The sequence below is a fragment of the Brienomyrus brachyistius genome, chromosome 12 (assembly GCF_023856365.1).
Source record: "Brienomyrus brachyistius isolate T26 chromosome 12, BBRACH_0.4, whole genome shotgun sequence".
In the NCBI taxonomy this organism is placed as follows: Eukaryota; Metazoa; Chordata; class Actinopteri; order Osteoglossiformes; family Mormyridae; genus Brienomyrus; species Brienomyrus brachyistius.
In genome coordinates, this window is record NC_064544.1 from 12519180 (window position 1) to 12545176 (window position 25997).

Consider the following 25997-nt stretch of genomic DNA (forward strand, 5'->3'; position numbering starts at 1 on the left):
GTTTCCTCCAATTTATGTTAAAAATATATTGGGGTCTATGGATTTAATGACATGCGAGCCATGGAATCAGTTATCCAATAAGGGAATGTGCTTTTAGAGAGACTAAACTGTAGCTGGTACTTTAACACAAATGGAACTGAACAGAATTGCATGTTGTAGGTGTTTAATGTTGGAAGGCTGTGTCTAATTACCAGCACTGGCTTTTACAATGATGTACAGCAAACAGCTATAATTACTGTTATGCGTGCAGAATCGGTTCACTGAAGACTGATGCCTTGCATCTATAATTTACTTCTCTTCAAGTTCTGTGCAGGTACCTCCACGCTTTTCTGGATGCGGTACCTTTCGAAATGCTGCCTGAATTGGGCGTAAGGAAGAACTTCTGATTTTTTCACTCTGCTGCACTCTCACATGTATGGGAGGTGTGTTGGTGCAGCGAAGAAGTCATTACTACTAAAGACTAGAATGTTACTCTCCAGGAGTCAGGAAGGGGGTGTGTCAGGGTAAAGAGAGAGCATGCTTATCCTTGGCAAAACTCTGCCTGCTGGCTCTTGTGATTGGCTGACAGACACTCATTGGTGCTTCCTGAGAGCTGGCCTGGCCTATCACAGAAAGCAGTCTTTACCCTGGCAACCATGGTGACTTCCCATCAGAATACGGGAGGCAGGTGACATGGCATAGTTAGATCGCATAAGTTTGACTTTCTGTGAATCATGCAGTATGAACAACCAGACCCACTTTAGACGAATGTGATATTTTTAAAGAACCTGCAGCTGACACTCAAGGTTTTAGCCGGATGTGACGCTGGTTGGAAATGTGCACAGTTCCAGTATCACGCCTCTGCATTGTGTCCGTGTTCACCTCAGCTTCTGCCACGAGGGACGGCACAGTGCGAAATGTCATTTGGACTGACGTGTCTTGTTGGTTAAGTTTTAATAGGTCATGTAGATTAGAACAGATTCTCTGGAAAATTAGTCTAGTGGCTGTCAGTAGGAGCTTGTGGTCAGTGACTACAGACAATGCATTGTAGCACTCTGTCTTATAATTCCTCTTTCCCATTTGTAGTAATGGAATGGTTAGTAATGTTTTCAATTATTTATATATGTGCCTACAGTTTATTCAGCTGCTGGTGTGTGTTTATACCATGAGTTGACTTATCTGCTTAAAATATGGCCGTCTGGGGTCCCTCAAGCGTTACAATATGCTACAGGGGCTTAGAGTTGTTTTACAAAATGTTTCCTCAGACATTTTGTCCTATGAATAAAATATTCTAGGAGGATAGGTTTTTTTTGATTTGTTGTTCAGGGCTATTTACCACTCTCAGATTTGGCTAAGCCTCCTTGCATATAGGTACACGCCATTATTTCCTTTGCAAACAGCAGCATTTAAGCAGAGCCTTCGTTCAGGGAACGTAGTGCATGAATGAAGCCACTTTCCTGGGGTCAAGGCTGACCCCTTTGCAGCCACATAGCAGCATTAAGGGGTCGGGGCTTTAGGACGTCCTGTGTGACAGCCCCAGAGGGCTGGGTGGGGGGCTGCTCCAGGGTTCGGTATGTTCCCATCAAGTCTTCAAGTAACTCCATAAAGTGGACTTTTTCCTGTGCTGCTTAACCTTTTTGAACTCCTTTTCCCTGGTCTTTGCATAAATTACAGTTTATTAGAGCGTAAACTATCTTATCTTTTGAAATTTTAATTGTCAGTCATTTTATTATAGAAAATGGTAACACTTTATTTAAAGTTGTCATCTCTAATGCACTATACATACCTTCATAATGCATTATAATGGTCAGTATAAGAATTAAAGCATTACAGTATCTTCTATTGACAGTCATAAGGCTTTATAGGGCTATAACGTACTGTATATATCTTCATAATGCATTATAATGGTCGGTATAAGAATTAAGGAGGCTTTATACTGCATTTTAAGATATCTGTAGTGCATTATAGATGAGAGATACATAAACCATTCATAATGCATTATAAACATGGCAGTAATATTTTATCGCCTTTTCATAAATATTTGGTTACGCGTTAGATTAACTGCACCTTCATAATGCCTTTATAATGCATTCGTAGAATAACTTAAATATACATTAATAATGATAATAATGATAATAGCAAACATTGTATAATTGTTTAATGTTTGTTATTAATATATATTAAAGCTGATCAGGTATGTTATGAAATTAAGGTATCCTGCTGCTTATAAATAAATGTTCTTTGAATGCATTATGAAGGGCCAGTTATTGTAAACCATTGCCAGATATTTATGGCCGTGTTCAAAATGCTTTATGAATGCATCATAATGTGTTAGGGCTGTGTTCATAGATTCTTATGGAAATGTTACCAAGAAAATAAATGCACAGTGATAGCAAAGATTTTTTTTATGATGATGAAAGTAATGGTAGGTCCCTGCAGGAGCTGAGGACATTCATTCATTTTTCCTGTTCCTTAATAGCGATATGATAGCGTTCTGTTCCCTTTTTCCCAGACTACCAGAACATCCCCGACCCAATACTCAACATCCTTTGTAGCTCTTTCTGTCCTCTGTGCTGCTTACTGCAAGTCTTACTGCTTCATACTCTAAAATACCTTTATCGTCATTATACAGGTTGCAAGTAAAATGAAATTCCACTTTCACATTCCATCTTCCTCTCCTATGAGACATACAGTACATACCTATTTACAAGTAATGGTGAACTTTTGGGCCAGAGTGCAGGTGAGCTATTTCTCCGATGCCCCTGGAGCTTTTGGGGTTAAGTGCCTTTTTTAAAGGCCCGTCAGCGATATGATGACTCTGTCGGCCACGGAATTTGAATTGGCAACCTTCCAGGCGCAGGCAAAAACTCACACCGCTCCATATAACCTCAGCTGATGCAAAGCAACGAGAGTCTTTGGACCACGTCACCTCATCCATAGCCGTCAAACCAAAAGAGACGGCGCCTCATAACCAGCTGACCGCTCATTTGCTACGGCTGTGAGCTCCTCGAATGGTTTCTGGTAAAACATCCAGGTGTTTAAGGGCCTAAGAGGTTAAGCTGTAAGGCCTAAGTCGCTTCGGATGAAAGGGTCTGCTGAGCGACGAGTCATTTTAACAATGAAAGCAATTCCACAGTCCAGCAGCCCTGCTGGTCAGAGGCGAGGCTGCTTCCAGGCACCATTTGGGGAACCGATTATTGACGTACTATTGATTTCAAGCTGGAAATAAAACGAGCTGAAATGACTGAGGACATTTTAACAGTTTCCCTGCGAAAGAGTAACCGGGATCAATATCCGTCAAACAATTATTATGCCTCAAATTATCACAGCAAGGGAAAAAAAAACCAAACATATAGGCATAGGGTGTGACAATTGTATTTGCTCTTTCGAAGACCCTCAAGGCCTGGCCTTTGAATAGCCTGTGTGTAACACATCTTTTCTTGAATACTTGCTCTTAATGGATTTTCTTATTTAACCTTAGCAAAGCGGAGGGTCAAATGAAAAAAAAAAAAAGTGGCCTGATGAATTATCTATGATAGTGCTTGTTTGCGTGAAGGAACTCAACTTCAACTGGATGTTTGCCGGACCACTGTGTGTGATACCAGTGTGATTCGTGCGCCTTGTGTTTTAACAGAAGCGCAGTGGATACGACAGATGGGATAACTGTACATGATGCATGATGAACTACTTGTTTAAGTATGGGCGGCCCGGTTACTCAGCAGGTAGCAAGTCCACTTAAAAGCTACTGGGTGCTGTAAATGTGTGTACAGAGCAGTGTTTCTCAAGCCGGTGCTTGGGGACTCACAGTCGGTCCACATTTGTGCTCCCTCCGAGCTCCCTCCCAGACAGTCCTTTTTTTTTGTTACTGGGAGGGAGCAGAAATGTGCACCCTAAGCGTCCCCAAGCACCGGATTGAGAAACACTGCTGACTCCAGCCCCATCCCTCCATCCCTGACAGGCTTATCAATTACTGTATATGAAGAGGTGATGGAAGCATAACTAGTATTTTACTCCTTCTTTCTTTAACCACGGTTAATTGCCACGGAATGGCACAGAGTGCATGGTCGCACGGTAGCACGGCGACAAGCGCAGATTTGCAATTACAAATGAATCAGCGGTGAGCACACCAACAGCAGCAACCTGTGCCAAAGCGGAACACTCCGGAAGAGACTGATTATACAGATTTAGCCTAAAAGAGCAAACCTGCATGAGAAGCGCGCTTGCATAACACCGTGTCATTACACCGGATTCTCTTAGCTTTCATCGGGGATGGCTGCCCATTCGACCTGCTTGGAGCTGTGTGTGGTGGAAAGCTAATTTGCATTTAGATTAATGTATTTCCCCATTAACCCCTCCAGTTGCGGGTGTAAAGCATGAATGCCCGCCTGCCGTTAGTGACCGCAGCCATTATTCCCCGAAATAATGGCGGAGTCTGGGCTTTCGGAGTGGGAGGTAGCGTGTAGTGCGCGGCTGCTTATATCAGAATATATTCTGCATGCCTGTACTTCAGCTTATACTCACTTAGCAGACCCTTTTGTCCAAAGTGACGTGCGATTGCGGAAAACTTGGGGTCAAAGGTCAGGCTCAGCCAACATCTAGCCCAATTGGGATTGTTCAAGGGTCCTATGGTGATATTTTGGGATGTTCCAATCCATTTTTTGGTACCCTGGTCCGAACCATTCAATATTTATATCTGCCAATTCCTAGTCCTGATCTGATCTTTTAATTAATAGTTAAATAAATACACATAAAATAGGTGTTGGTGCATTCTTCATCTGAGTAAGCCTTATGATTCCGCTTATCATCCATATGAAATTTATGCAAGTGCCTAATTAGATTCGTTGTATTAAATGAGGCTCTCCTCTGAAAAGGATGGCATTGCAAACACTGCAGGAAGCTGAGGGCCACTTTGAGTTTGCACTTTAAAGAATTTCAACACGACTGGCATCTTGATGTTTTGTAGTTTCAAGCCGCGTGCCTCAGGTCTTACTGCAGCGTGTGATGGAACCTTGCAATCTGCACAACTGACGTAAATAAGACAGACATGCGGGTTAAAAGGACAGAGCCCCGGATCAGGCTGGTTCAGTTTAAACAATGCTTGGCTTGGTCCTGATTCCGATCTTTGACCTCAGCTCGGGACATCACTGGTGATATTCTTAATCTGCTGTCAACGGGATTCAAACCCGATACCTTCCTAACCTGCTCCGCACTGCCCAATTGTACTTGTATCGTGTGGCTTCTAGTGCAAGTGGGATGACGTAACCTCCCTGACCGTGTGGGTGAATGTTAGCATGTGCACGGCTGCATAGGGCCGGTGCCGGGGAAGCTCCTCCAGCAGACCATGGCTGAACATGTGCCGAAGACTCCTGATGCGTATAGTTGGTACCTGGATGGTTCAGTACCAAGAGGCCACAAGTGGAATCCAGTTGGAACCAGATGAAAATAATAAGAAAATGAAAAAAAACGTCACACAAGGAGTGTGTGGTTTTAAATATGAAAGCATGCAAAATCGGCTGTACATCATATGCTCGTATTCTTGTCTGCATCGCAGGGCCTGCTGCAGAACCCCGCATTCACTGCAGCACTGAACCCGCAGCCGAGCCGGGCCCACTTGTCCACAGAGGCGCTGGCCAACTTCCTGTACAAGGGGCCCCCTGAAGACCGTCCCCCAGGCATGCCGGCCTACGACTGGAGGAACGCCTTCAACAGCACCAGCGAGGCCCTCCGCATGCTCGCACAGTTTGTGGGGGTGCGTGAGCCTGCCCGCCTGCTCGCCCGAGGAGCCACCTCGCGTTTGCCACACTGTCGCATGGGAAACGCTGTCTGGGAAGGTTTCCGGGAAGGCCGTGATGAAAGTGGCATGTCTTTGCACTTATTTCCATAAAATTTCTGGCGAGGACAGGCCCCGAGAGCTCGAAAGAGGCACGGTTTGTCACCCGTTACTAGGGACGAGGAGAATCTTGGGGTATGGGAGGAGGTGGCCGTGTCAAGAGCTGCCTCAGATCTGTCTGTTACACTTGCAAACCGCAGAAAGAAGTGTTTCATTCCCCATCCACTGCTGGGTGTTTTCAGGACAGCGCGAATCCTGGAGCATTATTTTGCAGAACAAGTATGATGCACGGTCATGTGACCAGGCCAGATACAGTTTTGGGGTGTGCGATCGTTTTAATGTTTAGCACACAGATGTGCACTGCACTGGGCTTATTAACAGGAAAGGCAGAGCCTACAGTAGGTCTTAATCCTGCGTCCACCATGAGGCCTGATTATTACCTGTACAGCTCAGCACCCTATCGGACCTCTATATCCATCCTCTGTCACATTCCTTACATTTATCCATTGCTGTGTGCGCATGGGTGACTGTGCTTGAACGCTGTACTTTATAAAACATACCATTAATAGGTCAAGCACACCCTATATTTTACAGTTTACTGTATAATTTATATATATGCTGCCAGGATAGGATACAGGACCCCCCACAATTCTGCTTCGGAGAAGTGGTTGTGGATGGATGGATAGATGGGTATTTACTGTAGGTTATAGATGGCGTTGTAGCGTCATTGTAACACACCTGCATGACTGTGTGCTCGCGCTTCGCATATGGAGTTTGTGTGCTTTCACTGCGTCGCTGCCGTTTCCTCCTGCAGTCAATAGATATGAAGGGAGGTGGATGAGTGCCTCTCACTGGCCTGCGGAGCATGAGTGTGTATGTTCCCTGTAAGGCAGCAGCCTGGTACTGTGTGCTTGCCTGACACCCCCCACTCCCAGTACTACATAAGAGGTAATAAGATGGATGGATTTGCAGGTTATATATGTTGCATACACTATATGAAACGCCGTATTAGGTCCGTACAATATAAAATCTGTTATTTTTCTCCATGTGTGGGGGAGTTTCCACAATGGCTGTCTGGTGGTTTTTATAATACATCTGTAATGGAAAACATATTATTTGAATAATGAAATATTTGTGGGCTGTAGCACTAGATATTGCAATTTTCTCCTTCATCTATGCATTCAGCTTACATATTGCAGGTACTGTAGAGCATTGCACTGGTATTACACTGGCCAGCTTGAAATTTCATGAGTGGGATTATGTGACTTCAGACCAGCATGCCCCAGATGAGTTTCCCAAAACGAATTCCGTTTGCCTGTCTTAGGGGAAAATATAAAAATATATAAAAAGCTGAACAATCGCCAGTTTCAGTATTGCATCCTGCTTTCTATGAGACCGTGATTGAGGTTTATGAAGAAATGATACAGTTTTTGTATGGTACAGTAGGTGCACACCATCTTACCAAGATGCTGCACTAAAAATCAAGGGGCACATTGCTATTAATATATAATTCATCATGGCCCTTTTTGGCCTTAAAGGCTGTGTCTGTGCATCCTAGCCAATCAGAAAGGCCCTCCTTCAACACATTGCTAAAATCACCTACTGAAGAAGACCATCTTAGTCTTGTAGACTTGGCTATAAATGTGGGCTCCTGTTCCTGCCTTGCCTGGGCCCCCTGTGCTGGTCACTGAAAAGTTTGCATGTTATTTCCAGAAAACCCAAATACGCCGATATTTTGCAGCCACACCAGAATACCCGTGGTGCGCGGAGCGCCGGGAGGATTTTGTTGGGACGGTGTGCCTGGTGGCATGGCCAACGCTGCCGCATGAGAGGCGCTTTTCTCAGCAGAGAGTGATGAAATCCAGGTATAAACAGAGCCGTGTGGCTCTGTCATCTGTCAGGTACAGCTCACCTGCTTGGATATGCGGTGCCGGTGGGGGGGGGGGAGCTGGCCGCGTCATGTGCAGATCCCGATTCCCACAGTGTCACCTCCGCATCCATCCCAAGACAAGGAGATAGCGGCTGCCTCCCCCACCCCCCGCGCTCTGATTTAGTGGTTTCTCCCACCTCTGACAGCCTTAGCTTCCGTGGCTATCTCTACTCTGTGGCCACCTTTCCCCCCCCCGTTGCTTCTGAGGTGGGATTAATAAGTCATATATAGCTGGAGGGGAAGACACAATCATTCTCATTCCCCCCTACTGTGGAATCCCCCACCCTCTTTCCAACTACTGGACAAATTCAGACTACTATAGACTGTAAAATGGGATTTTTCACAAAGGATTTAAAGCTCGGTGTGACACAGCCAGGCCCGTAAGTTTGGCTCCCAGAAATGTGCATTAATAGCTCTGTTGCTTTCTGGGGTTTAACACATGTATTGCAACAGAAAGAGATGTAACAGACACATCTATGTATCAGCGGTGTCCAGAATTTATGTGCTATGAGATTAGTTACTGTTTGTGAAAGGAAGAATTTCTTAAGTCCAAAGATACTGTAGAGGAAGCAATTTCACATGAGTATAATTATGAATGGGGCGGCATGGTGGTGCAGTGGTTAGCACTGTTGCCTCACACCTCTGGGACCCAGGTTCGAGTCTCCTCCTGGGTCATATGTGTGCAGAGTTTGCATGTTCTTCCCATGTCGTTGTGGGGTTTCCTCCGGGTACTCCGGTTTCCCCCCACAGTCCAAAAACATGCTAATTGGACCTGCTAAATTGCCCGTAGGTGTGCATGTGTGTGTGAATGGTGTGTGAATGGTGTGTGAGTGTGCCCTGCGATGGGCTGGGCCCCCATCCTGGGTTGTTCCCTGTCTCGTGCCCACTGCTTCTGGGATAGGCTCCGGACCCCCCGCAACCCAATAGGATAAGCGGTTTGGAAAATGGATGGATGGTTATTAATCAGCATTTTTCTTCAAAGCAGTTTCACGAACATTATGTGGGTGATGATTTTTGCTGGAATAATTCAGGTTAAGTTTCTTGCTTGGTATATGGTATGGGTCCCCCTTCTTGGCATTTAACAGCTTGGAAGACACCAGTTCAGCTCTGTCATCTGAATCGCCGTGCGGCTTCATCAGCTGACCAAACAAGGAACTTCTGCCACTTCCACTTCATGGTTTCCTGTATCCAAACTGGCAAAAAAAAAGACACATCGATGGCGCTGAAATAATCAATACAAACAAAATCACAAAGTCCCTCGGCAGTGAGGATCCGAATTCGTCTCACTGTGCCTCTGTAATTGCTCTGGGGAGAAGCTGTATGGGATTTATAGTTATTCAAAGATCTAGAGCTCAGCTGGGTGACAGGCGGTTATGGATAATAATGCGAAGAACTGCAGTATTGATCCGGGTTTAGGGTTACAAAGTAGCGAGATGCTGTTATTTAAGGTATGAAATGAGTGTAGCTGGATCTAAAACCACTATAGAATATACACTGAATATACTGTAGTACTGTGCAGTGTTATGTGGTGGAGGATATGTCCCAGTCTGTTTGCATTGAGTCTGCATACTCTTCCCCATATACAGTATGTGCGCATTCTAACTGCAATCCAAAGACAGGTAGTTCAGCTGAATTTGAAGCTTTATTTAACCCTTAATTTTTACTGTTGGGGTGTTTGTTGTATTAGTGTATGTACTCTCACCCAGTACTTCATCAGATTGCTTCTATACCCTTGACTGGATATGAATTTACTTATAATGTATTAATAGATGGATCCTCCTTTATTTTTTTTTATATTTTATAATAAATATTGAAATAAATATTGAGAAAATTTCACCCAAATTCACAATATGACAATCACGCTGCTTTCCCAAGATAATATGGACCTCAATCACTGTACTCCTTTGTCTGTTGCAGTGCTTTGACCTTGATAAGTTTGAGGCCGTCGCTGATGAGGGCAGTCTGGTATCCAGGTCCCGGAAGCTAATTGACGAAAACAAGTTCTGGGCAGGAATTGTGTTCCTGGATATTGACCCTCAATCCAGCCAACCTCCACCGTTAGTGAAATACAAAATAAGGATGGACATTGAGGATGTTGAGAGGACCAACAAAGTGAAGGAGAGGTATGCACAGGGACAGCTGTTCGTGCCACAGTTTCACTAATTCGCAGAGAGACTGAATGTGCAAAGGGCATATCCTGTGTTAAATCTGTTTTCACACCATGGTCTATTTTTTTTGCTTGATCTCTTCTTAACACCGTATGTGTAGTGTTTGCTGTCTACCACTGATCAAGAGTTCTTTTGAAACTGACATACAGAAATAATTTTATTAAAGAAACAAACAAAAAAAAACTATGTTCTCTGCCTGGATCGTGATCTGGAGTCATGACACAGCGGCATGAATTTTTCATGACGCCCTCCGCCGTATTTTGCCAGTCACGTCTCCCCCGATCGTTTACTGAGCATCATTGAGGAGGCTGCCCGTGGGCCCATGTTCTGCCGCTGATTCGTCTTTCTCCCACCAGGCTCTGGTCCCCAGGGGCCCGTGCTCACCCCTTCAATGACCTTCGTTACGTGCTGGGCGGTTTCGCCTATCTGCAGGACATGCTGGACCACGGCATCATCCGAGCTCACACTTCTGCATCACAACCCCTAGGGGTGTTTCTTCAGCAAATGCCCTATCCATGCTACGTCAATGACGTGTGAGTACAAGGCTTTTACCCATGTAGGCATGATTACACCAGCAAGTCCATGGGGGGAGGGGGGTGCATTAATGCAATAAACATGAATCTTGGGGCGCTGTCAGCCTCCAGTCCTACAGATTTGATTAATGTTCTTATTAGTTACTCAACACCCACAAATGTCCCAGCCGAAACTACTGGGAGCATCTCTTTTGTTAAAACGATTATCAACGTCTGATTTAGTTTGCTTGCAGCGGATAGCAGGGAAGGTGCTCAGGAGGAACATAAAAGGTCCCACCTCATTAAAATGGTTTCGCCGCATTTAGTCCCTAAGCCCCATTATTTAGGGTTGAAGGACCATAATTACGAAAACAATGTTGAAAAACTGCGAAGAAAGGAGAAGCAGATAAAAGGAAGAAGGGAACAAAAAATGCTCCATTAAAGTGAATGTCAACGAAGGACAAATACCTTGCTGTTGCGTGGAGGCCAGAATGGTCGCGAGTATTCGAAACTTTAATGCTACATAAACGTTTAGCTAATTCGAGACATACTTTCAGTGGCTTCTCAGATTGCTTTCTTAAAAGGAACAACCGTCTGATGTTTCCTTGGTTGAAGAATTTGGGAATTTAATTTCCGTCTGTGTAGTGCATTGGGTCAGTAGACAATTCTGTGGTCTCGCTCCTCCACTCTACGGATGTGAACTCTCCGATTTCTTCTAGCATGTAGCTTATCTCCTGCAGTCTGAAGACATGCAGCTGAATGAAGTAGTGTTTTTGAATCAGCCTCTGTATGTCTGCCCTGTGATTGGCAAGCTTCCTACTCAGGGTATTCCCCGCCTTATCCCCGATGCCTTCCAGAAAAGCCTCAGAACAGTGTTGATAAGCAGTTATGGAAGGTAGATGAGTAAAGTTAACATGTTTTATATCATTATGTATATATTCACTGCATAAATTTGCAGTAAATTGTATGCAGTATGAGGTCTTGTACTGAAAGTAATAGGTTTGTTTTGAACTTTCAATTCATGATGATGATCTGTTTTAGACTTATGTTGACATGGATGGAGAAACCCACTGCCTTTCACCCAGAGCAGGATACTCTCAGATTCAGAGGAGGTTTGTATCTGAGAGTTTTCAGGCACTGAGTCACAGATGACAGGCTCTTCCTTCACGTGTCAGCAGGTTCTGGATTTTCGGATAATTAAACTTTCCTAGCCTTGATGCGACACATGTAATAAATGCCAAATAATTATGACAGGTACTTGGAGCTGAAATGTCGATGTGGGTGAGATGTATTATAGGCCTGTACTTTAGACATTTGAAACAAATTGGCAACACTCCCCCCACCAAAAATAAAAACTAAACAAAGGCTGTTCTACCAAGTGGCAGAAGTTCACCAAACAGGGATGGGTGGATCACTGATTTTGCCACAATGGAATTTCACACCATAACTGTTAAGGCTGTAACCAGTACTGTTACTTTTTTAGATTGAAAGTGAGTTTGCTGTCAGATCTGTCTGATACTGAGTTCACCTAATGGGAACCTCTGGGACACCTTGCCAGAACAGTTTGAATTTCGGGACAGAGTTCAGATGAACTGTAATAAAACTTTGTTTGAGCTGCAGTAGGTAAACACACACTTGTGCAATATACCGAAATGCAGGGAGAATCCTATCACTAATGGCTGAATTCTCACAGTTCCATCCTAAACTGTTTTTAACAAAAGAAACAATCATGAAAGCCATGAAGATGCCAATGTCTCTAATCCTTAACACATTTATTCCGCTCAGCGTGAAACTGTAAATTATTAAACTTTGAAAAACTCTCATTTCTTTTATAAATAATTGAGTGGAGGAGGGGTGAGGGCAGGATTTGGAGGCATGATATGGATGGGAGGGGGGGGGTTACATTTTTGTGTTGGAACATTGCAGGAAAAATATCAGCCGTGTCTTTTCATGATAGTGCTGAAGGGCCAGATTTTATATCTGCAAAGGAGATAAAATATCATGTTTGTTTACAGCTGAATGGGCTAAATACCTTTCATCATATAGAAAGATTCAAGCAAAGGTAAAAAATGGACAGAATGGATACTTAGAGTTAAGGGATTAAGTTTATGATTTCACTAGAAATATAAAGTATACTTATATAACATAGTACGCGGAAATATTACACATAGTGGTAATATGTTCTTTGGATAATCTGCCTGCAGAGAGTATGCAGAGTATGTTTAACATTTCAGCAATTCATTAGTTGACACTCAGCAATTAATATAACATTGATTGAGTCAGCAGTCAAAGTCAATTGAACTATTCTAAAAATATTTAAGTATGTTCATGAATCGTTACATGTACTCCATATACTGCATATTCTGTTAAACATCTACAGACACAGTAAAACAGCTGAACTGTTGATTCTCAACTAAGTTGTTGAAATGCTACAAATACTCTGTAGGCAGATTATCCAAATAAAGTGTTACCCATATATTAGTCAGCGAACCAGAAAATTATCCGTATTTTTCATTTTGAGACATTTTTTTTTTTTTAGAATTAAATATCACCTGTTGTGGATTCCGTGAGATAAGTAGCAGTGAGCGGTACATTTTGGACTATTCTTATAAGCTTATCTGGCTATGATATTCTGGAACCATCTGTTTTTGATCTGGCATTTTTGCGGTCACCCTTCCTTGAGTCGTGTCTTTGATAAGACCCCAGTTAGTTTGCAGAACAAGGATGCTTTTTAGTATTTTTCTCCCCCTGCTGCTTTTCCGTTGCCCACTCATGTGCTCACACACAAATGTGCCCACGAAGAGCAGAAGACGTCCACGGGGCAAACGATCAGCCCAGCAGAGGTCAATACACTGTCTGCACTTGTCATATAGTCATAGAATGAAGTCATTTGTAGGTAGCATATGAGTACAAAAGATCTCTTAAATGCCCACGATATGTTAACTATAATGTAACTGGAGTCACAGCTTATTGTAATTTCTTTTTCTGTCGTTATAAGGAATGTTTCGTGATGCTTTAATATACACGAATAACAAATGTTATAATGATTCAACGAACAAAACGCTTGTCGTTATCATTAAATGTTTGTTATTAATGTATGCTACAGCTGTTAAAGCATTGAAGCGCCGGTGAGAGTATATCCCACGCTCATGAGCCCTGTGTTTAGCCCCTGTGTTTGTCTGGTAAATAGCTATTTGTTTTAATGTAAACACCTGTTTTGCTCTGGTTGTTAAGTGTACCCTGTGTTGTATGTATAATCCGGACGTGTCTATAGCTGCTGTGTAATTACTCACTGTGCATGTGCTTTACCATCTACTGTTTAACCTCCCTACATTTCCCTTGTCACATGCCCAGACATGCAGGTTAGGAGTCTGAAGTGCCTTGTGCTTCTTTGCTGTTGTGCACCAGTAAAGGCAAAATGGATTTAGCAGCAATCGGTAGCTGTTCCGATGCTGTTTTTAGCAGCAGGAGCGTTGCAAGCTGGCAGGACATCCGGAAACGGAACGCGGCTGGGGTCTGACGATTTCCCATCTCCATGGCAATCGATCATCAGTCCCGAGTCCACAGACAGCTCAATTAGTGAAACCCAGCACCCCCCGATTGAGCAAATTATACTGCTTAGGGAAAAATGGGGCCAGCTGGATGCGTTTCAGAAAAAGGGGTGAGACTGGGGGCCAAACTTGAAGCCTGGAATGTAATGAAGAGCGGTTCACTCTTTGGTTCAGGAGGTTTTATGTTTAGTGTTTTTATTAATAGAATGTTTTTGTTTATCTCAGCCCTTTTGTCTTGAGCCGTCCTCCCTCCCAATGAAGCGCAGCATCCGGCAAAGTTGATGGGCATCCAGCAGAGTTGATGGGCGTCTAACAGAGCAGAATGAGTTTCTGACAGAGTTGAAGGGCGTCTAACAGAGTTGAATGGGCATCTAAGAGACTCCAGTGGGTGTCTAACAGAGTTTATGGGTGTCTCGTACTATAAATCAATGCTGTAGCATGTGGTGCCGCCCAGTGTGCATTACACAGCGTGACAATAAACACAGTTTTAGTTGTGTTTTCCGGACTGTCTGAAATACGGCTCAGTTTGAAGACACATTTCAAGAAGAGTGCAATAGAGATATATATGCTTCAGGCAATCTGAAAATTAGTCTACGGACAAATCCCTTGACAATATTTACGTCAAACACAACTAACGATCCCGATGGCTTTCCCACCAAAAATCGGCATCTGGTATTTTTTAAGAACTTGACGGCGGACTTCTCAGGCTATCAGTTATATAAGTCAAATCACGCACATCACAATAGTTCAATATTGCAATTTGGCAATAAATTATCTAGGAGAAGACAAAATATTACTCACCCTCTAGACAGTAACAACCTATCCATGTCAGCCTTTACCTGAAAGAAAATGAAACAAAAAATCAACGGATTGTTGTTGTTTAATATTTAATGGAAAAAAAATGTGGGTATTGAGCAGAGAGAATGTGGTTTTGTCTGTAAATTCCATCATTTGGGGAAAGCCGTAACTCTAAATTGTCCCTATTTTGTCTCTATTTGTGAATTCAAATTCAATTCAAATTCAAAATAACTTTATTTGTCCCTGCGGAGCAATTAAAGGCACACAGGGCTGTTGAAAAAGGACACAATGACATAAGTTGCGACAATACTTAGAAGATACTGTGCAAGATTGCAGTCAATCAGGTAGATGAGAACTGAATAAATGCATCTGGGTATATTCACATCAAATTGAGGAATGGAGGAAATGTAGCACCCTGCAATCATACTTAATGTTAATATTAATATTATGCAGTTCCCTGCAAATCCATGATGTAAAAGCTTTGTTTTACAGACAGTCGAGCATGTTAATGCCATGGACTGTGTTTAATTTACAGAATTTAAAATACGCCAGAAATCACCAGAATTACTTCCCTCTGGTGAAATCACGTTATATAGATCTAACTCACAGAGGGATAATTACTTACTAAGCTCATTTTTGAAGTGCATTTGCAATTACTTTTCATTTGCGGGATCGATGATGACAGCCTTGTGCTTACATGCTTGCTATTTCTGCTTGAAAAAAGTAATTATAAAGGATTTGTGAAATAATTACGATACTATTGTGCTCAATTTTTGTGTTTTTCTTTTTTTAGATTTAATCAGGTGCTAAATGTATCTAAAAGCTGGAAAGAACCATTTAAACCCACTCAGTTCATTTTGAATTGCTTCATACTATGTCATTAACTCAAATGTTCTCTACAGATGGTATACAATGGAAGTGATGTGATATGTAATTTAAACATAGAACACGCTATAAGTAAATCGTCTGAATCTTTTGAATTCGTATTTAAAACTGTGTTCATTCACTCAAAATTGTGGTGAGGCCTGCCATGTCAGAAACCGATAGGCTATGCAGTCTCAGTATGAAAAAAATAAACAGTGGACTAACTGTGGTGAAGCATCATGAAAGGGTCCAGCTACTGTTACCTGTTATAAATCATGTTATCTAGCATAATTTATATCTATGGCAGGTTTGGAATCCTGCTATATTGTGCGGATCTGTTTTGGGCCTGCTGGTGCCTTGTGATAAGTCCTTCCTTTCTGGTAAACATGGCTTGCTGGGACACACTGGTATAATGAAGAATCTTAACAGCCAGTATTGACGGTAGGGAGGCATAATTGAGATGAACATGACCCTTCATTGTTGGCCTGATCTGTTGTCTGGGAAGCCCTGTCGCAAGATCTGCAGAATCTCGCAACACATTGGCGCATTGAGCCTGGAAGTGTTGCATCTTATCAGAGAGAGTTCTGACCATGAACCGCTGGTAGCTATTTGGACATTTCCTCAAGGGGCATGCAAATACGTGTCACCTGGCGGGCGTCCGCCTCTCGGCTTAGCGCGCCTGCCTGAGACTTCAACAATGATGTTGGCCTCGGAGCTGCGTGTATCCCTATTACCGGAAGGTTAGCTTTTATGGTGCGTCGTTATTGCATTCTGCTGACACGCCTCCCTCCATCTCTTTTGCGGCACCCATCAGCGCTCGCCGTCGGAAACGTGCGGGGTCTTCCTGACGGTGAACAGAAGGTCTGCTATCGGGTCTAGCTTCTCGCTCGAAGATGCACCCCCCCCACCCCCCCCCCCATACAAAAGCTGCTGGGAGCAAGTCAGTCTCCGTTTATGCACCAGAATGGCCGCAGTCTTTGCTATCGGGTGGCGGTAACATATGGTGACAGTGCACTATATATGTGAGATTACTGCCTTAAACCTTCTGCTTGCTGCTGTCTTCCTAGACGCATGGTGATAAACAATATGGGCAGGTGAGATCTTTGCAAAGGACTCCCTCCATCTGCTAAATGAGACAAAAGTGCCTTTCCGGGCTGTCTTCTAATTCACAATTAGCGGGAGGCATGGACCTGTGATATCATGGGGCCTGAAAGCGTTTTGTCCCCTGGGGGGAGAGGTGGACCTATTACTGTGCTTCCCCTTGCAGAGAACTTCATGTGCTGCCCCAGCTTCTCTGAACATGGCTTTATTTGTTTCAGAGATAAAGGACAAAAATAGTTTGGGAAGAGTTGTTATGCTTTAGTAGGAGGTGAGTCTTTTGTCTTTCGTGACAGCAGTTGGTGAATAGCGCCGAATAACAAGCAAGGAATATGAGTGTATGAACCGTAGAATCCACCTCAAACACACAGATCTTTGGGCCCTCCTGTGTGGGTTCTTGCCATGCTCCGTGTTTGTGGTCCCTCGTTCTGCTGGTTTATAACGCTCCCCCTTTTATGCATGTCTGCTTTACTTCCCCGCTCTGCCTCATGCAGTGATTGTTTTTTTTTTATTTATTTATTTGGTAGTCCATTTATGTGTTTTATAGTCTTTTAGCATAATTGATATGTCTAGTTTAAGGTTCAATACATTAGTCATTCTTCAGCTAGTAGGACAGAGAGAGGACTTCCAAGGAGTATTGAAATTATATTTAGTTGACTTTATGAAGCCTGTTTATTAGTTTCTCTTCCTACATTGGTAGCATAAAATGATGTATTATCTGTCCCATGATCATAAACGCTGAATGGCTTTTGATAATGCTCATCCACTCATTTTACAGCAGCTTTGAGATGTAAAACTCGGGCATGTTATCCCATAATGCTTTGCTGTTTTACTACTGCATGTCCAATGGCAGACAAGTAGCACTGACAGCGGCAACTTATGCTGTGTCAACTCTATGACTTTCCTTTATGTCCTTCATTTAGAATAACCCCACGGGTCATTTCTAGATAGCAGAGTGAATTGTGAGGTATGGTCTCAGGGTCTTTCCCTTGGGGCTTAGCTGGGATGGGCACAGCGATCATCTCCAATGGACAGAGGCTGTAACGCGACTCCTTTAACAGGAAATGTGTCACTGTAAAAGTGACACTTCCCCCCAATGAAGTAGCTAGAAACATAGTGAGTGTCATTCAGGCTCCTTAATTGTAGCAAACATGTATCTACGTTGCAGTGTGGGCACCTTGGAAACTAGTGGTATGGACCAGTTAATGGAGTGCTTCAGGTTCGAGGCTTTGAAAAAAGGTGACTGCAGCTAGAAATGATCATAAAATTATTTTAAAAAGGGTTTAAAAGATAATGGCTGATATTAACTGCTATAAAAACAGTCTGTCGGTCTATTTACTGTAAAATACAAATGGTTTTCATTTAGCAGAGTAATCTTTTTGGGCAGTTTTATTTGCTTGTTTTACAGCTTTTTGTTAAATCTGTGTTTTGTTTATTATTATTTTTGTACATGGCCCTCTTGTAGGTTTTCTATTCTAGACTGTTCTATCTCTCTCACAGACACATGCAAACGTAACACGTATGATGATATGGTACCTCCTACAGTATCGTGTTGCTCTGCTTGCCGGTATATACCCTGAGAGTGTGACCTTTTTGGTTGCTAGCTTCATCTCCAGTATCGGGGCCATGCTGCCCATGTTCCTGGTGATGGCCTTCATGTTCTCGGTGAGCCTGACCATCAAGGGCTTGGTGCTGGAGAAGGAGCTACGCCTGAAGGAGGTGCTTCGGGCTGTGGGAGTGCGCAATGGCGCCCTCTGGTGCGCCTGGTTCATCGAGAATATGACGCTGCTCGCCGTGCCTTGTGCGCTTCTAAGTGTCTTGGCAAAGGTCAGTGGAGACCCACCTGAGTGGTCAAGGAGATGGACGGTCTGCATACCACAAAGCACTACAACACCATGTCTGACAAACGGAACCTACCTTCAAAGGGCTAGTCTCAATTAATGTTGCGTTATCTCGTTATGAATCACGTCACAGTGTTACAACAGGGACAGATTGCAGCAACAAAGTTGGGATTCTTTTGAAGTCATTCGGTTTTAGTGCTTTGTGGTTGGATGACCTTGGTTTCGGCAAACTCAGCAATTACCTTGGGGGTAATCTTGAATAAAAATAATGATCAAGGAAACGGGACAATGGCTGAAACTTGATTACACTGAAATTGGCCAATTTACAATGGCACTGGTAGATTGATTGAATATTTTGGTGTTGAAAATTCATGTGTAATCTGCAACTTATGCATTTAATCCTTTCAGTTAGGACTCCTACTATATTTAAAAAAGGAAATTTCCATGGTCCTTGTTATTGATTAACTTTAAACAAGAAATTGATTTGACCTTTAATGTAAAGAGACAGCTGTTTTTCATTTGCTGCTTATTTTGATTATGATTTGAAGAATGATTAATTCTGTCAACATTTCACCTTTATTAAAGGTGGATTTACCTAAAGTGACATCAAATCATATTTGAGCGAATTTCACAAAGGTAAATTTTGCAACATTTTGAGGCAACAGACTTAAAATGCGAAGGCAAGGAAAAGCTGCAGACTCACTCAGAACATTATTACACGTTTTAAAGAAGTATTTTGTTCCATGTTATTGGAATTTGCTGATAGTGACCAACTTCGGAGATGGTTACTTGTAAGGTATTAAAGGTATTAATGGTAGTGATTACTTGTAAGGTATTAAACTGCAGAGAAGTATAACACGTAAGAATATACGAAGATGCGCACGCTTATATCTGTGAGAAGAGAGTGTGTGTTTTACTTCAGTGCCTCAAGCCGTCCAGGACCGCCACAAAGATCAGCTGTTTTCAGGAAAACTCTGTTCCTGGCATAGCTGAGTGTGGTTTGAAAGTTCTCCTCTACACTGGTTAGTGAATGTTCGGAGTTTGGGTCTTCTGTGAAGCTGCAGCCCCTCAGTTCGGGTAACACGTCTGCTTTGATGACGACATTCGACTTTGGCTGAGACAGTGGGTGTTGATCCCGGGTGGCTACAGTACCACCGCTTAGACTCACTGCAGCAAACCACATGGAAACCGGACCAGGCAGACGTCAGAGCGCGGACCCGGTTAATTCACAGATTTAGCCTAGAAATCACCCTGAATAACATTCACGATAACTACATCCTTGTTAAATACAACCATTCAGCCAGTAATGGGAATTATATTTTAAAAGTTACTACTACAATCATTTCATGCTAATTAGTTTAATTAACAGAAATGGATTTTAGGGGCTGCGTTTCAGCAGTAATGGATATCAACTAAGACTAAAATGCAGGACTTTTTTCTAATAAACCAATGGACACACTGGTACATTGTGTGTAATTCTTAGTTAGTTTGGTATTACGAAAAGTTGGTGTTTAGTGGTTAGATTTACTCTTGTAATTTTATTGCTCGAAAAACAATATGAGAAAATGCCATACAAGAAAAATACAGAAAGATGTTTACTCACATTTATAATCATAATTTATTATCTGTAATTACATTTATAATTAATATATAAATTGCAGGGGGCGGCATGGTGGTGCAGTGGTTAGCACTGTCGCCTCACACCTCTGGGACCCGGGTTCGAGTCTCCGCCTGGGTCACATGTGTGCGGAGTTTGCATGTTCTCCCCGTGTCGTCGTGGGGTTTCCTCCGGGTACTCCGGTTTCCCCCCACAGTCCAAAAACATGCTGAGGCTAATTGGAGTTGCTGAATTGCCCGTAGGTGTGCATGTGTGAGTGTATGGTGTGTGAGTGTGCCCTGCGATGGGCTGGCCCCCCATCCTGGGTTGTTCCCTGCCTCGTGCCCATTGATTCCGGGATAGGCTCCGGACCCCCCGCGACCCAATAGGATAAGCGGTTTGGAAAATGGATGGATGGATATAAATTGCAGACTAACCTCTGTAGAACAGTTAATATACAAATACATTCAGCTTATGAAAAATGAGTGAAACTGCTTTAATAAATACAACCGTGTAATTTCCGTGTAGAGATATGCCACTTTATTTTAAAATATATTCCACTTAAGCAGAAAGACATCTCTCTATGACCAATGACTATGGATATGCATATAAATGGCATAATTACTTAATATTAGCCCTCTTATATTCTTATATTGTATTTAATTGCACATAACTAGCTTGCCGCTTCTAATCTTTAATTATCTAGTTAGGCTTTTTTAAAGCGATATAGTGTTCTTTATAGTTCTCTACAAAGGAAGTTCTGTTTTTTCATTTAACTAGGAATTTCAATAAGCCAGCAGATTCGCTGTGCATTGTATTGATTTATTAAACCATTTATTGCAATTAGCATAATATAATTGAAAAGTAACAGACATTGATTGTTGTTCTAGGAATATAATTGTAACAAATTAATTAAAAGGTATAAAAACAGACTGCAAGGCTGGATTGTCCTATTGCATCAAGCTGTGTGTATCTATGAGATGCATTTAGAAGTATTTGATTATTAAAATCAGTGGGAGTAAATGGTTTCGGAGGTTTAACCCGGAAGTTACTGGCTGCGTGACCCGGAAGTCACACACTGCGTGAAATTGTTGCCCCGCCCCTGACTCCTAGGTTCCTCCGCTCACTGTCACGCTCACTGCCCTTGTACATGACCCTGGCCTGGATCTACTCAGTGGCCATGATGGTGAAGGGAGTGGTGCAGGAGAAGGAGGCACGACTGAAGGAGACTATTAAAATGATGGGGTTGAAGCACACCACCTACTGGCTGAGCTGGCTCATCAGCAGCATTATCCCACTGAGCATCAGTGCCCTCCTGCTGACCCTAATCCTTAAGGTGATTCCCCCCTGATTCATTCACATTCAGCCATGGTGCTGGACAGGTGGACTGGCTACATGCTGGATGTTTGATTAACACGCCTGCTGTGGTCCCAGGGAAATGATGTGCAGTTACCATGCTAGGGTGACCCGAGAGTCCATGTTAGGGAGGACCCTCTGAGCTGGGACCGGATTTGGATGCACTGAGTTCTTGTTCTGTGCTGATTGGTCAGTCTCCTATAATCATGCATGTGTCACTAATATTTATGTAAAGCAGCAGGACGAATCTTTCAGACAAGGAAACAAGCCAGTCAAAGCACAAGCAGAAGTGAACTATTCAGCTAAACAGAGGAGCCTTTCAGTTTTAAAGTGGTTTGTAAGACCTGAAGTAGTTGAAAGGGTCCTGCCTGACATGGATTAGGTGGTCACCCTGTACATGTAAAAACATGCATGGCCAAAGTAAAAAATTGTATATTCTGGATCAGCGTGATTGGCTAATAACATAATACAGGAAATAAAAAAGGTGTACGGTCATGTGTTTAGGTGTGACTGCTTGTGTGGCAGTTGGTCCAAGTCTGTGGAACAGTCTGCCCATGAACATTAGATCAGGCAGCAGTCTGGACTCTTTGAAATGGTGTCTGAAAACTTTTTTATACAGTCCAGCCTTTTCTTGATGTTCGAATGTCTATTTTTTATTTCCTCTGAAACAACTTTATGACACTGGCTCTCAGAAGGTGCTATATAAATAAACTACCTGCTTCCTTATTTACTTACTGCAGTGTCCAGTCAGGTACAATCAGCAAGGCTGACTGAACAGACAGTATGTCACCATTTCCCTGTCCAGCCCATGTGCAAATATACAATCAAAACCAATTCATACCAATTGTACCTTGCAATCGCCTGCTTGGGTTCCACTGCACAACCCTTTTTCCTTACTTTGCTTTTCCGATACATCTGTCACTTTTCGTTTGTGGATGATGCATCACATGCCACATGTGCGTTTAGTCGGTTGACTGATGTGCCGTCCAGCGGTGGTGGGCCTGAGTGTGCAGCCACTTCTTTTGGGGGTCAAACCAGCTGTCCTTGTCTCTGGTTGGCAGTATGGAAAGGTCCTGCAGTACAGCGACCCATCGGTCATCTTCGTGTTCCTGCTCACCTTCTGCATCACCACCATCATGGAGTGCTTTTTCATCAGCGTGTTCTTCTCCAAAGCCAACTTGGCCTCCGCCTGCGGTGGGCTCGTCTACTTCCTGCTCTACCTGCCGCACATCCTGTGCTACGCCTGGCGCGACGTCATGAGCTTCCGGGTGAAGATATTGGTGGTAGGTTTCCGTTTGCTGCTGCCTGGGCACACCTGTGGGTCCTTCAGCTCGGCCCTTAACCCCCAGCTCCCTGGGTGCTGCTGTGGGTGGCTGCCCTTCATGGCCAGCTTGCTCTCACCTACAGAGAGCACATTGGGGGAGGCGTAAAGGGAATTTCCCCAAGGGGATCAATAAAATATCTATTATTATTATTATTATTATTATTATTATTACTAACCGGTTTGTGGACAAAATCGGGCAAATTTATTAAGATGCTTAGTCAAAAGTGATCATTATGGTGGCAAACAAGGGCTTAGCCAGGGGGAGGGTTTTGTGCCTCCCAATGTTTCATTTGACTTTATTGTCCCCACCCCCCAATAAACAGATCTTTGCATTTAAACGATGTAGTCATATCCCCCAATACTAAAATATCCATATCTTCTATGGTCTTATGGACAAAAGACTTCTACAATGTCGGCACAACTGTACTTTCCTTTATATTGACATTAATAATCAATGTGCTGCATCGTTTTGCTTACATTGTCCTCTATAAGTATATTGTCCGGTATGTTAATATTTCCAAGTGCTTCAAGTGACTTTGCAGGGAAGTCTTGACATTGCGATCCTGTGCTGTTTCCAGTGTCAAATGGATGGGAGCCCACACTCATTCGCTTGATGTGCCTCAGACCAGAATGATGTCTAGTTCATCATCTCTGTAGCATTCAGGAAATGTGTTTTTGATCCAAAGGGACATGGACAAAGTAATTCAGTATTCCCGGGTTGTACACGTACAACATTTTTATATTGTACTAGACGGGATGAAAAACTTGCTTTTCAAGCCCGGTGGCTTGTCACTCTTTGCACCTGTGACACGGATCAGATGATTGATGCTCAGGGCTGTCATCTTGGAGGGCCTGTGTCAGAACAAACGTATCACTCTTCAGGCAGCTCATCACGCAGAGGTCAAAGGCCGATCCCACAGTCACCCGCTGGGCTTTCTCTGCTGACGCGTAAATTCTGTCCATATGGGACGTCTGGCATCAGTTTGAGAAATCCTCTGAGGAAAGCTGTCCTTGCAAAGCAAAAAATGAGCGAGGTTAAGCGCTGGGCTCACCTGTGAGTAGGGTCATCTGAGCTGGATTAGAAGTCTTAATATTGCCAATATCATCACTTCTGACATCCTGTTGACTGTGTACTTTTCCTTAGCCTTCTGCTGCGAACTGCATCCGTAAAGCTTTGGTTCGAAATGACTGTTCTTGCTGTCCAGCAAAAACGTTCTCTACTGTCCAACCAGAGCCTGTTGTCCAGTGTGGCCTTCGGTTTTGGCTGCGAGAACTTCTCCCGCTACGAGGAGCAGGGCGTGGGCATCCAGTGGAGCAACATCAGTAAGAGCCCTGAGGATGACGAACGTTACAGTTTCCTGGTTTCCATCATCATGATGCTTGTTGATTCCCTCATCTATTGGGTCCTGACCTGGTACATCGAGAATGTTTTCCCAGGTACACGTTCCTTCTCCATCCTTGTCGTTTGCATCAATGTTACATGACCAACAAACAAAGAATTCCAAAAGAACAAAATCATGTTCTACCTTGAAACTATGTAGCAGTTTTATTACCTTGTAAATAGTCTGTAGACTTTTCAAAGTGGCGCAACACTTTTGTTACAGCAAATTTTAGGTTTATGATGCAATAATATGCATTTTTTGTAATATTTCTTGCTTGAACTTCACGCGTGAAAGTTGGCAATCCTGCACAAGTACTGTACTGCATGGCACTTTGGTGAAGATGCGGAGCGGCAGCTGCAAGCAGATGAGTGTGTGCAGCTGTAGCTTCTTGGCAATGCTCTGCAAGTGGAACATTGTATTTCAATTCTGAAGATTGCAAGCCATGGAAATCAATAGTTTGAACTGAACCCATATTTTAGTGTTTACATTTGCAATTGATTGTATCAATTAATGTATTGTGTTTGATTAAAAATAATGGATTAAGGCATTCCATTATTTAGTGAATGTCCAGCATTCCCTGCCTAAACAGACTTCTTAATCAGTTTCAGCCTTTTGTCGATGGCTTTATAAGGGGAAGACCGGCGGAACCTCGCTACTGCTGATTTCCCAGCAGGCTTTCAGTGAGGCTTAAGCTTGTTCAAAGAACAGGCCCCGGAGCAGCGAAAACCTCCTTAAGAATGTCTTCCTGTACTCTTTTCACAGGCCAGTACGGAATACCCAAGCCCTGGTATTTTCCCTTCACATCCTCTTACTGGTGCGGAACATCCTCAGACTTTGATACCGACCAGGATCCACCTAAGGACCCAGAGCAGCACAACGGTACGTGGGATATTATAGATTATTCTCCGGGAAGATGTTCTGGCCATTTGTGATTTATGGACAGTGGCCTCCATAGCTCATTTCCATTGCTTAATAAACCAAACCGTAAAAAAGTCCCGGCAATACATATGTCATCCTCGCTTATTTGCGGCATTCTTTTAAAATGCAAAAGCAAAACAGTTTTGTTTAGACAGCGAGCGGCTCCTGGCTGAATCTGTGGTCTACCGAAATGTGAATAGAAACTGAAATATGCAGCTGATCGAGTACGAACGCAATGTACAGGGGACTGTTTTCGCGTCGTGTTGGCCGAAGGGGAATGGTACCCGAACACAGAGCGAAATGGAAATATGAATGGGAATGTGACAAATTGACGCAAAAGAAATCTCACAGTATAAAAAAGTGAAACAGCAGGAGGGAGTGAGCATGAAAAAGAAATCGCACATATGACACAGGGCAGCATGTGGGGAAGTGGAGGATTGAATATGATCTTAAACATGTCTGAGAATATGAAGGTTTGAGCTTTTGTAGCTTTTTAAAGGCTATGCCTATTTCCATTCAGCAAACATCAGTGTGCATTCAACAATACATATTGATATATGACTGAAGTTTGAAATGAGTCCAAAACATGGCATTAAAAAGTGTTTAGTCAGATGTATAAAGATAATGAATTTTAGCCCGTGAGATTGTTGCAGCCAAATGGAGTAATGTTCAGGTTTAATCTTCCGTGAAACACACACACACACACGCATGCACACACACACAAAGAAAGAATACAAAAGCTGATGAAATTATACATGTAGACAGACATATACATAAAGCATGAAAGCATTAATACAAAAGCTATTGATATTATGCACAGACACGCACACACACGTCGGGTAAACATAT

At 43.0% G+C, this 25997-nt stretch overlaps 1 protein-coding gene across 2 annotated transcripts in view; it reads left to right on the forward strand.

The window, feature by feature from the left end:
• The window catches only part of LOC125705061 (phospholipid-transporting ATPase ABCA1-like), a 164932-nt gene that overhangs the window by 35233 nt on the left and 103702 nt on the right, over positions 1-25997 (forward strand). For both annotated transcript variants that reach the window (XM_048971386.1, XM_048971387.1), the window contains exons 12-18: positions 5531-5728; positions 9657-9862; positions 10264-10440; positions 18335-18557; positions 22586-22807; positions 24081-24285; positions 24993-25109. In XM_048971386.1, coding sequence (XP_048827343.1) covers positions 5531-5728; positions 9657-9862; positions 10264-10440; positions 18335-18557; positions 22586-22807; positions 24081-24285; positions 24993-25109 — 1348 coding nt within the window. The remainder of the gene's footprint in view (positions 1-5530; positions 5729-9656; positions 9863-10263; positions 10441-18334; positions 18558-22585; positions 22808-24080; positions 24286-24992; positions 25110-25997) is intronic.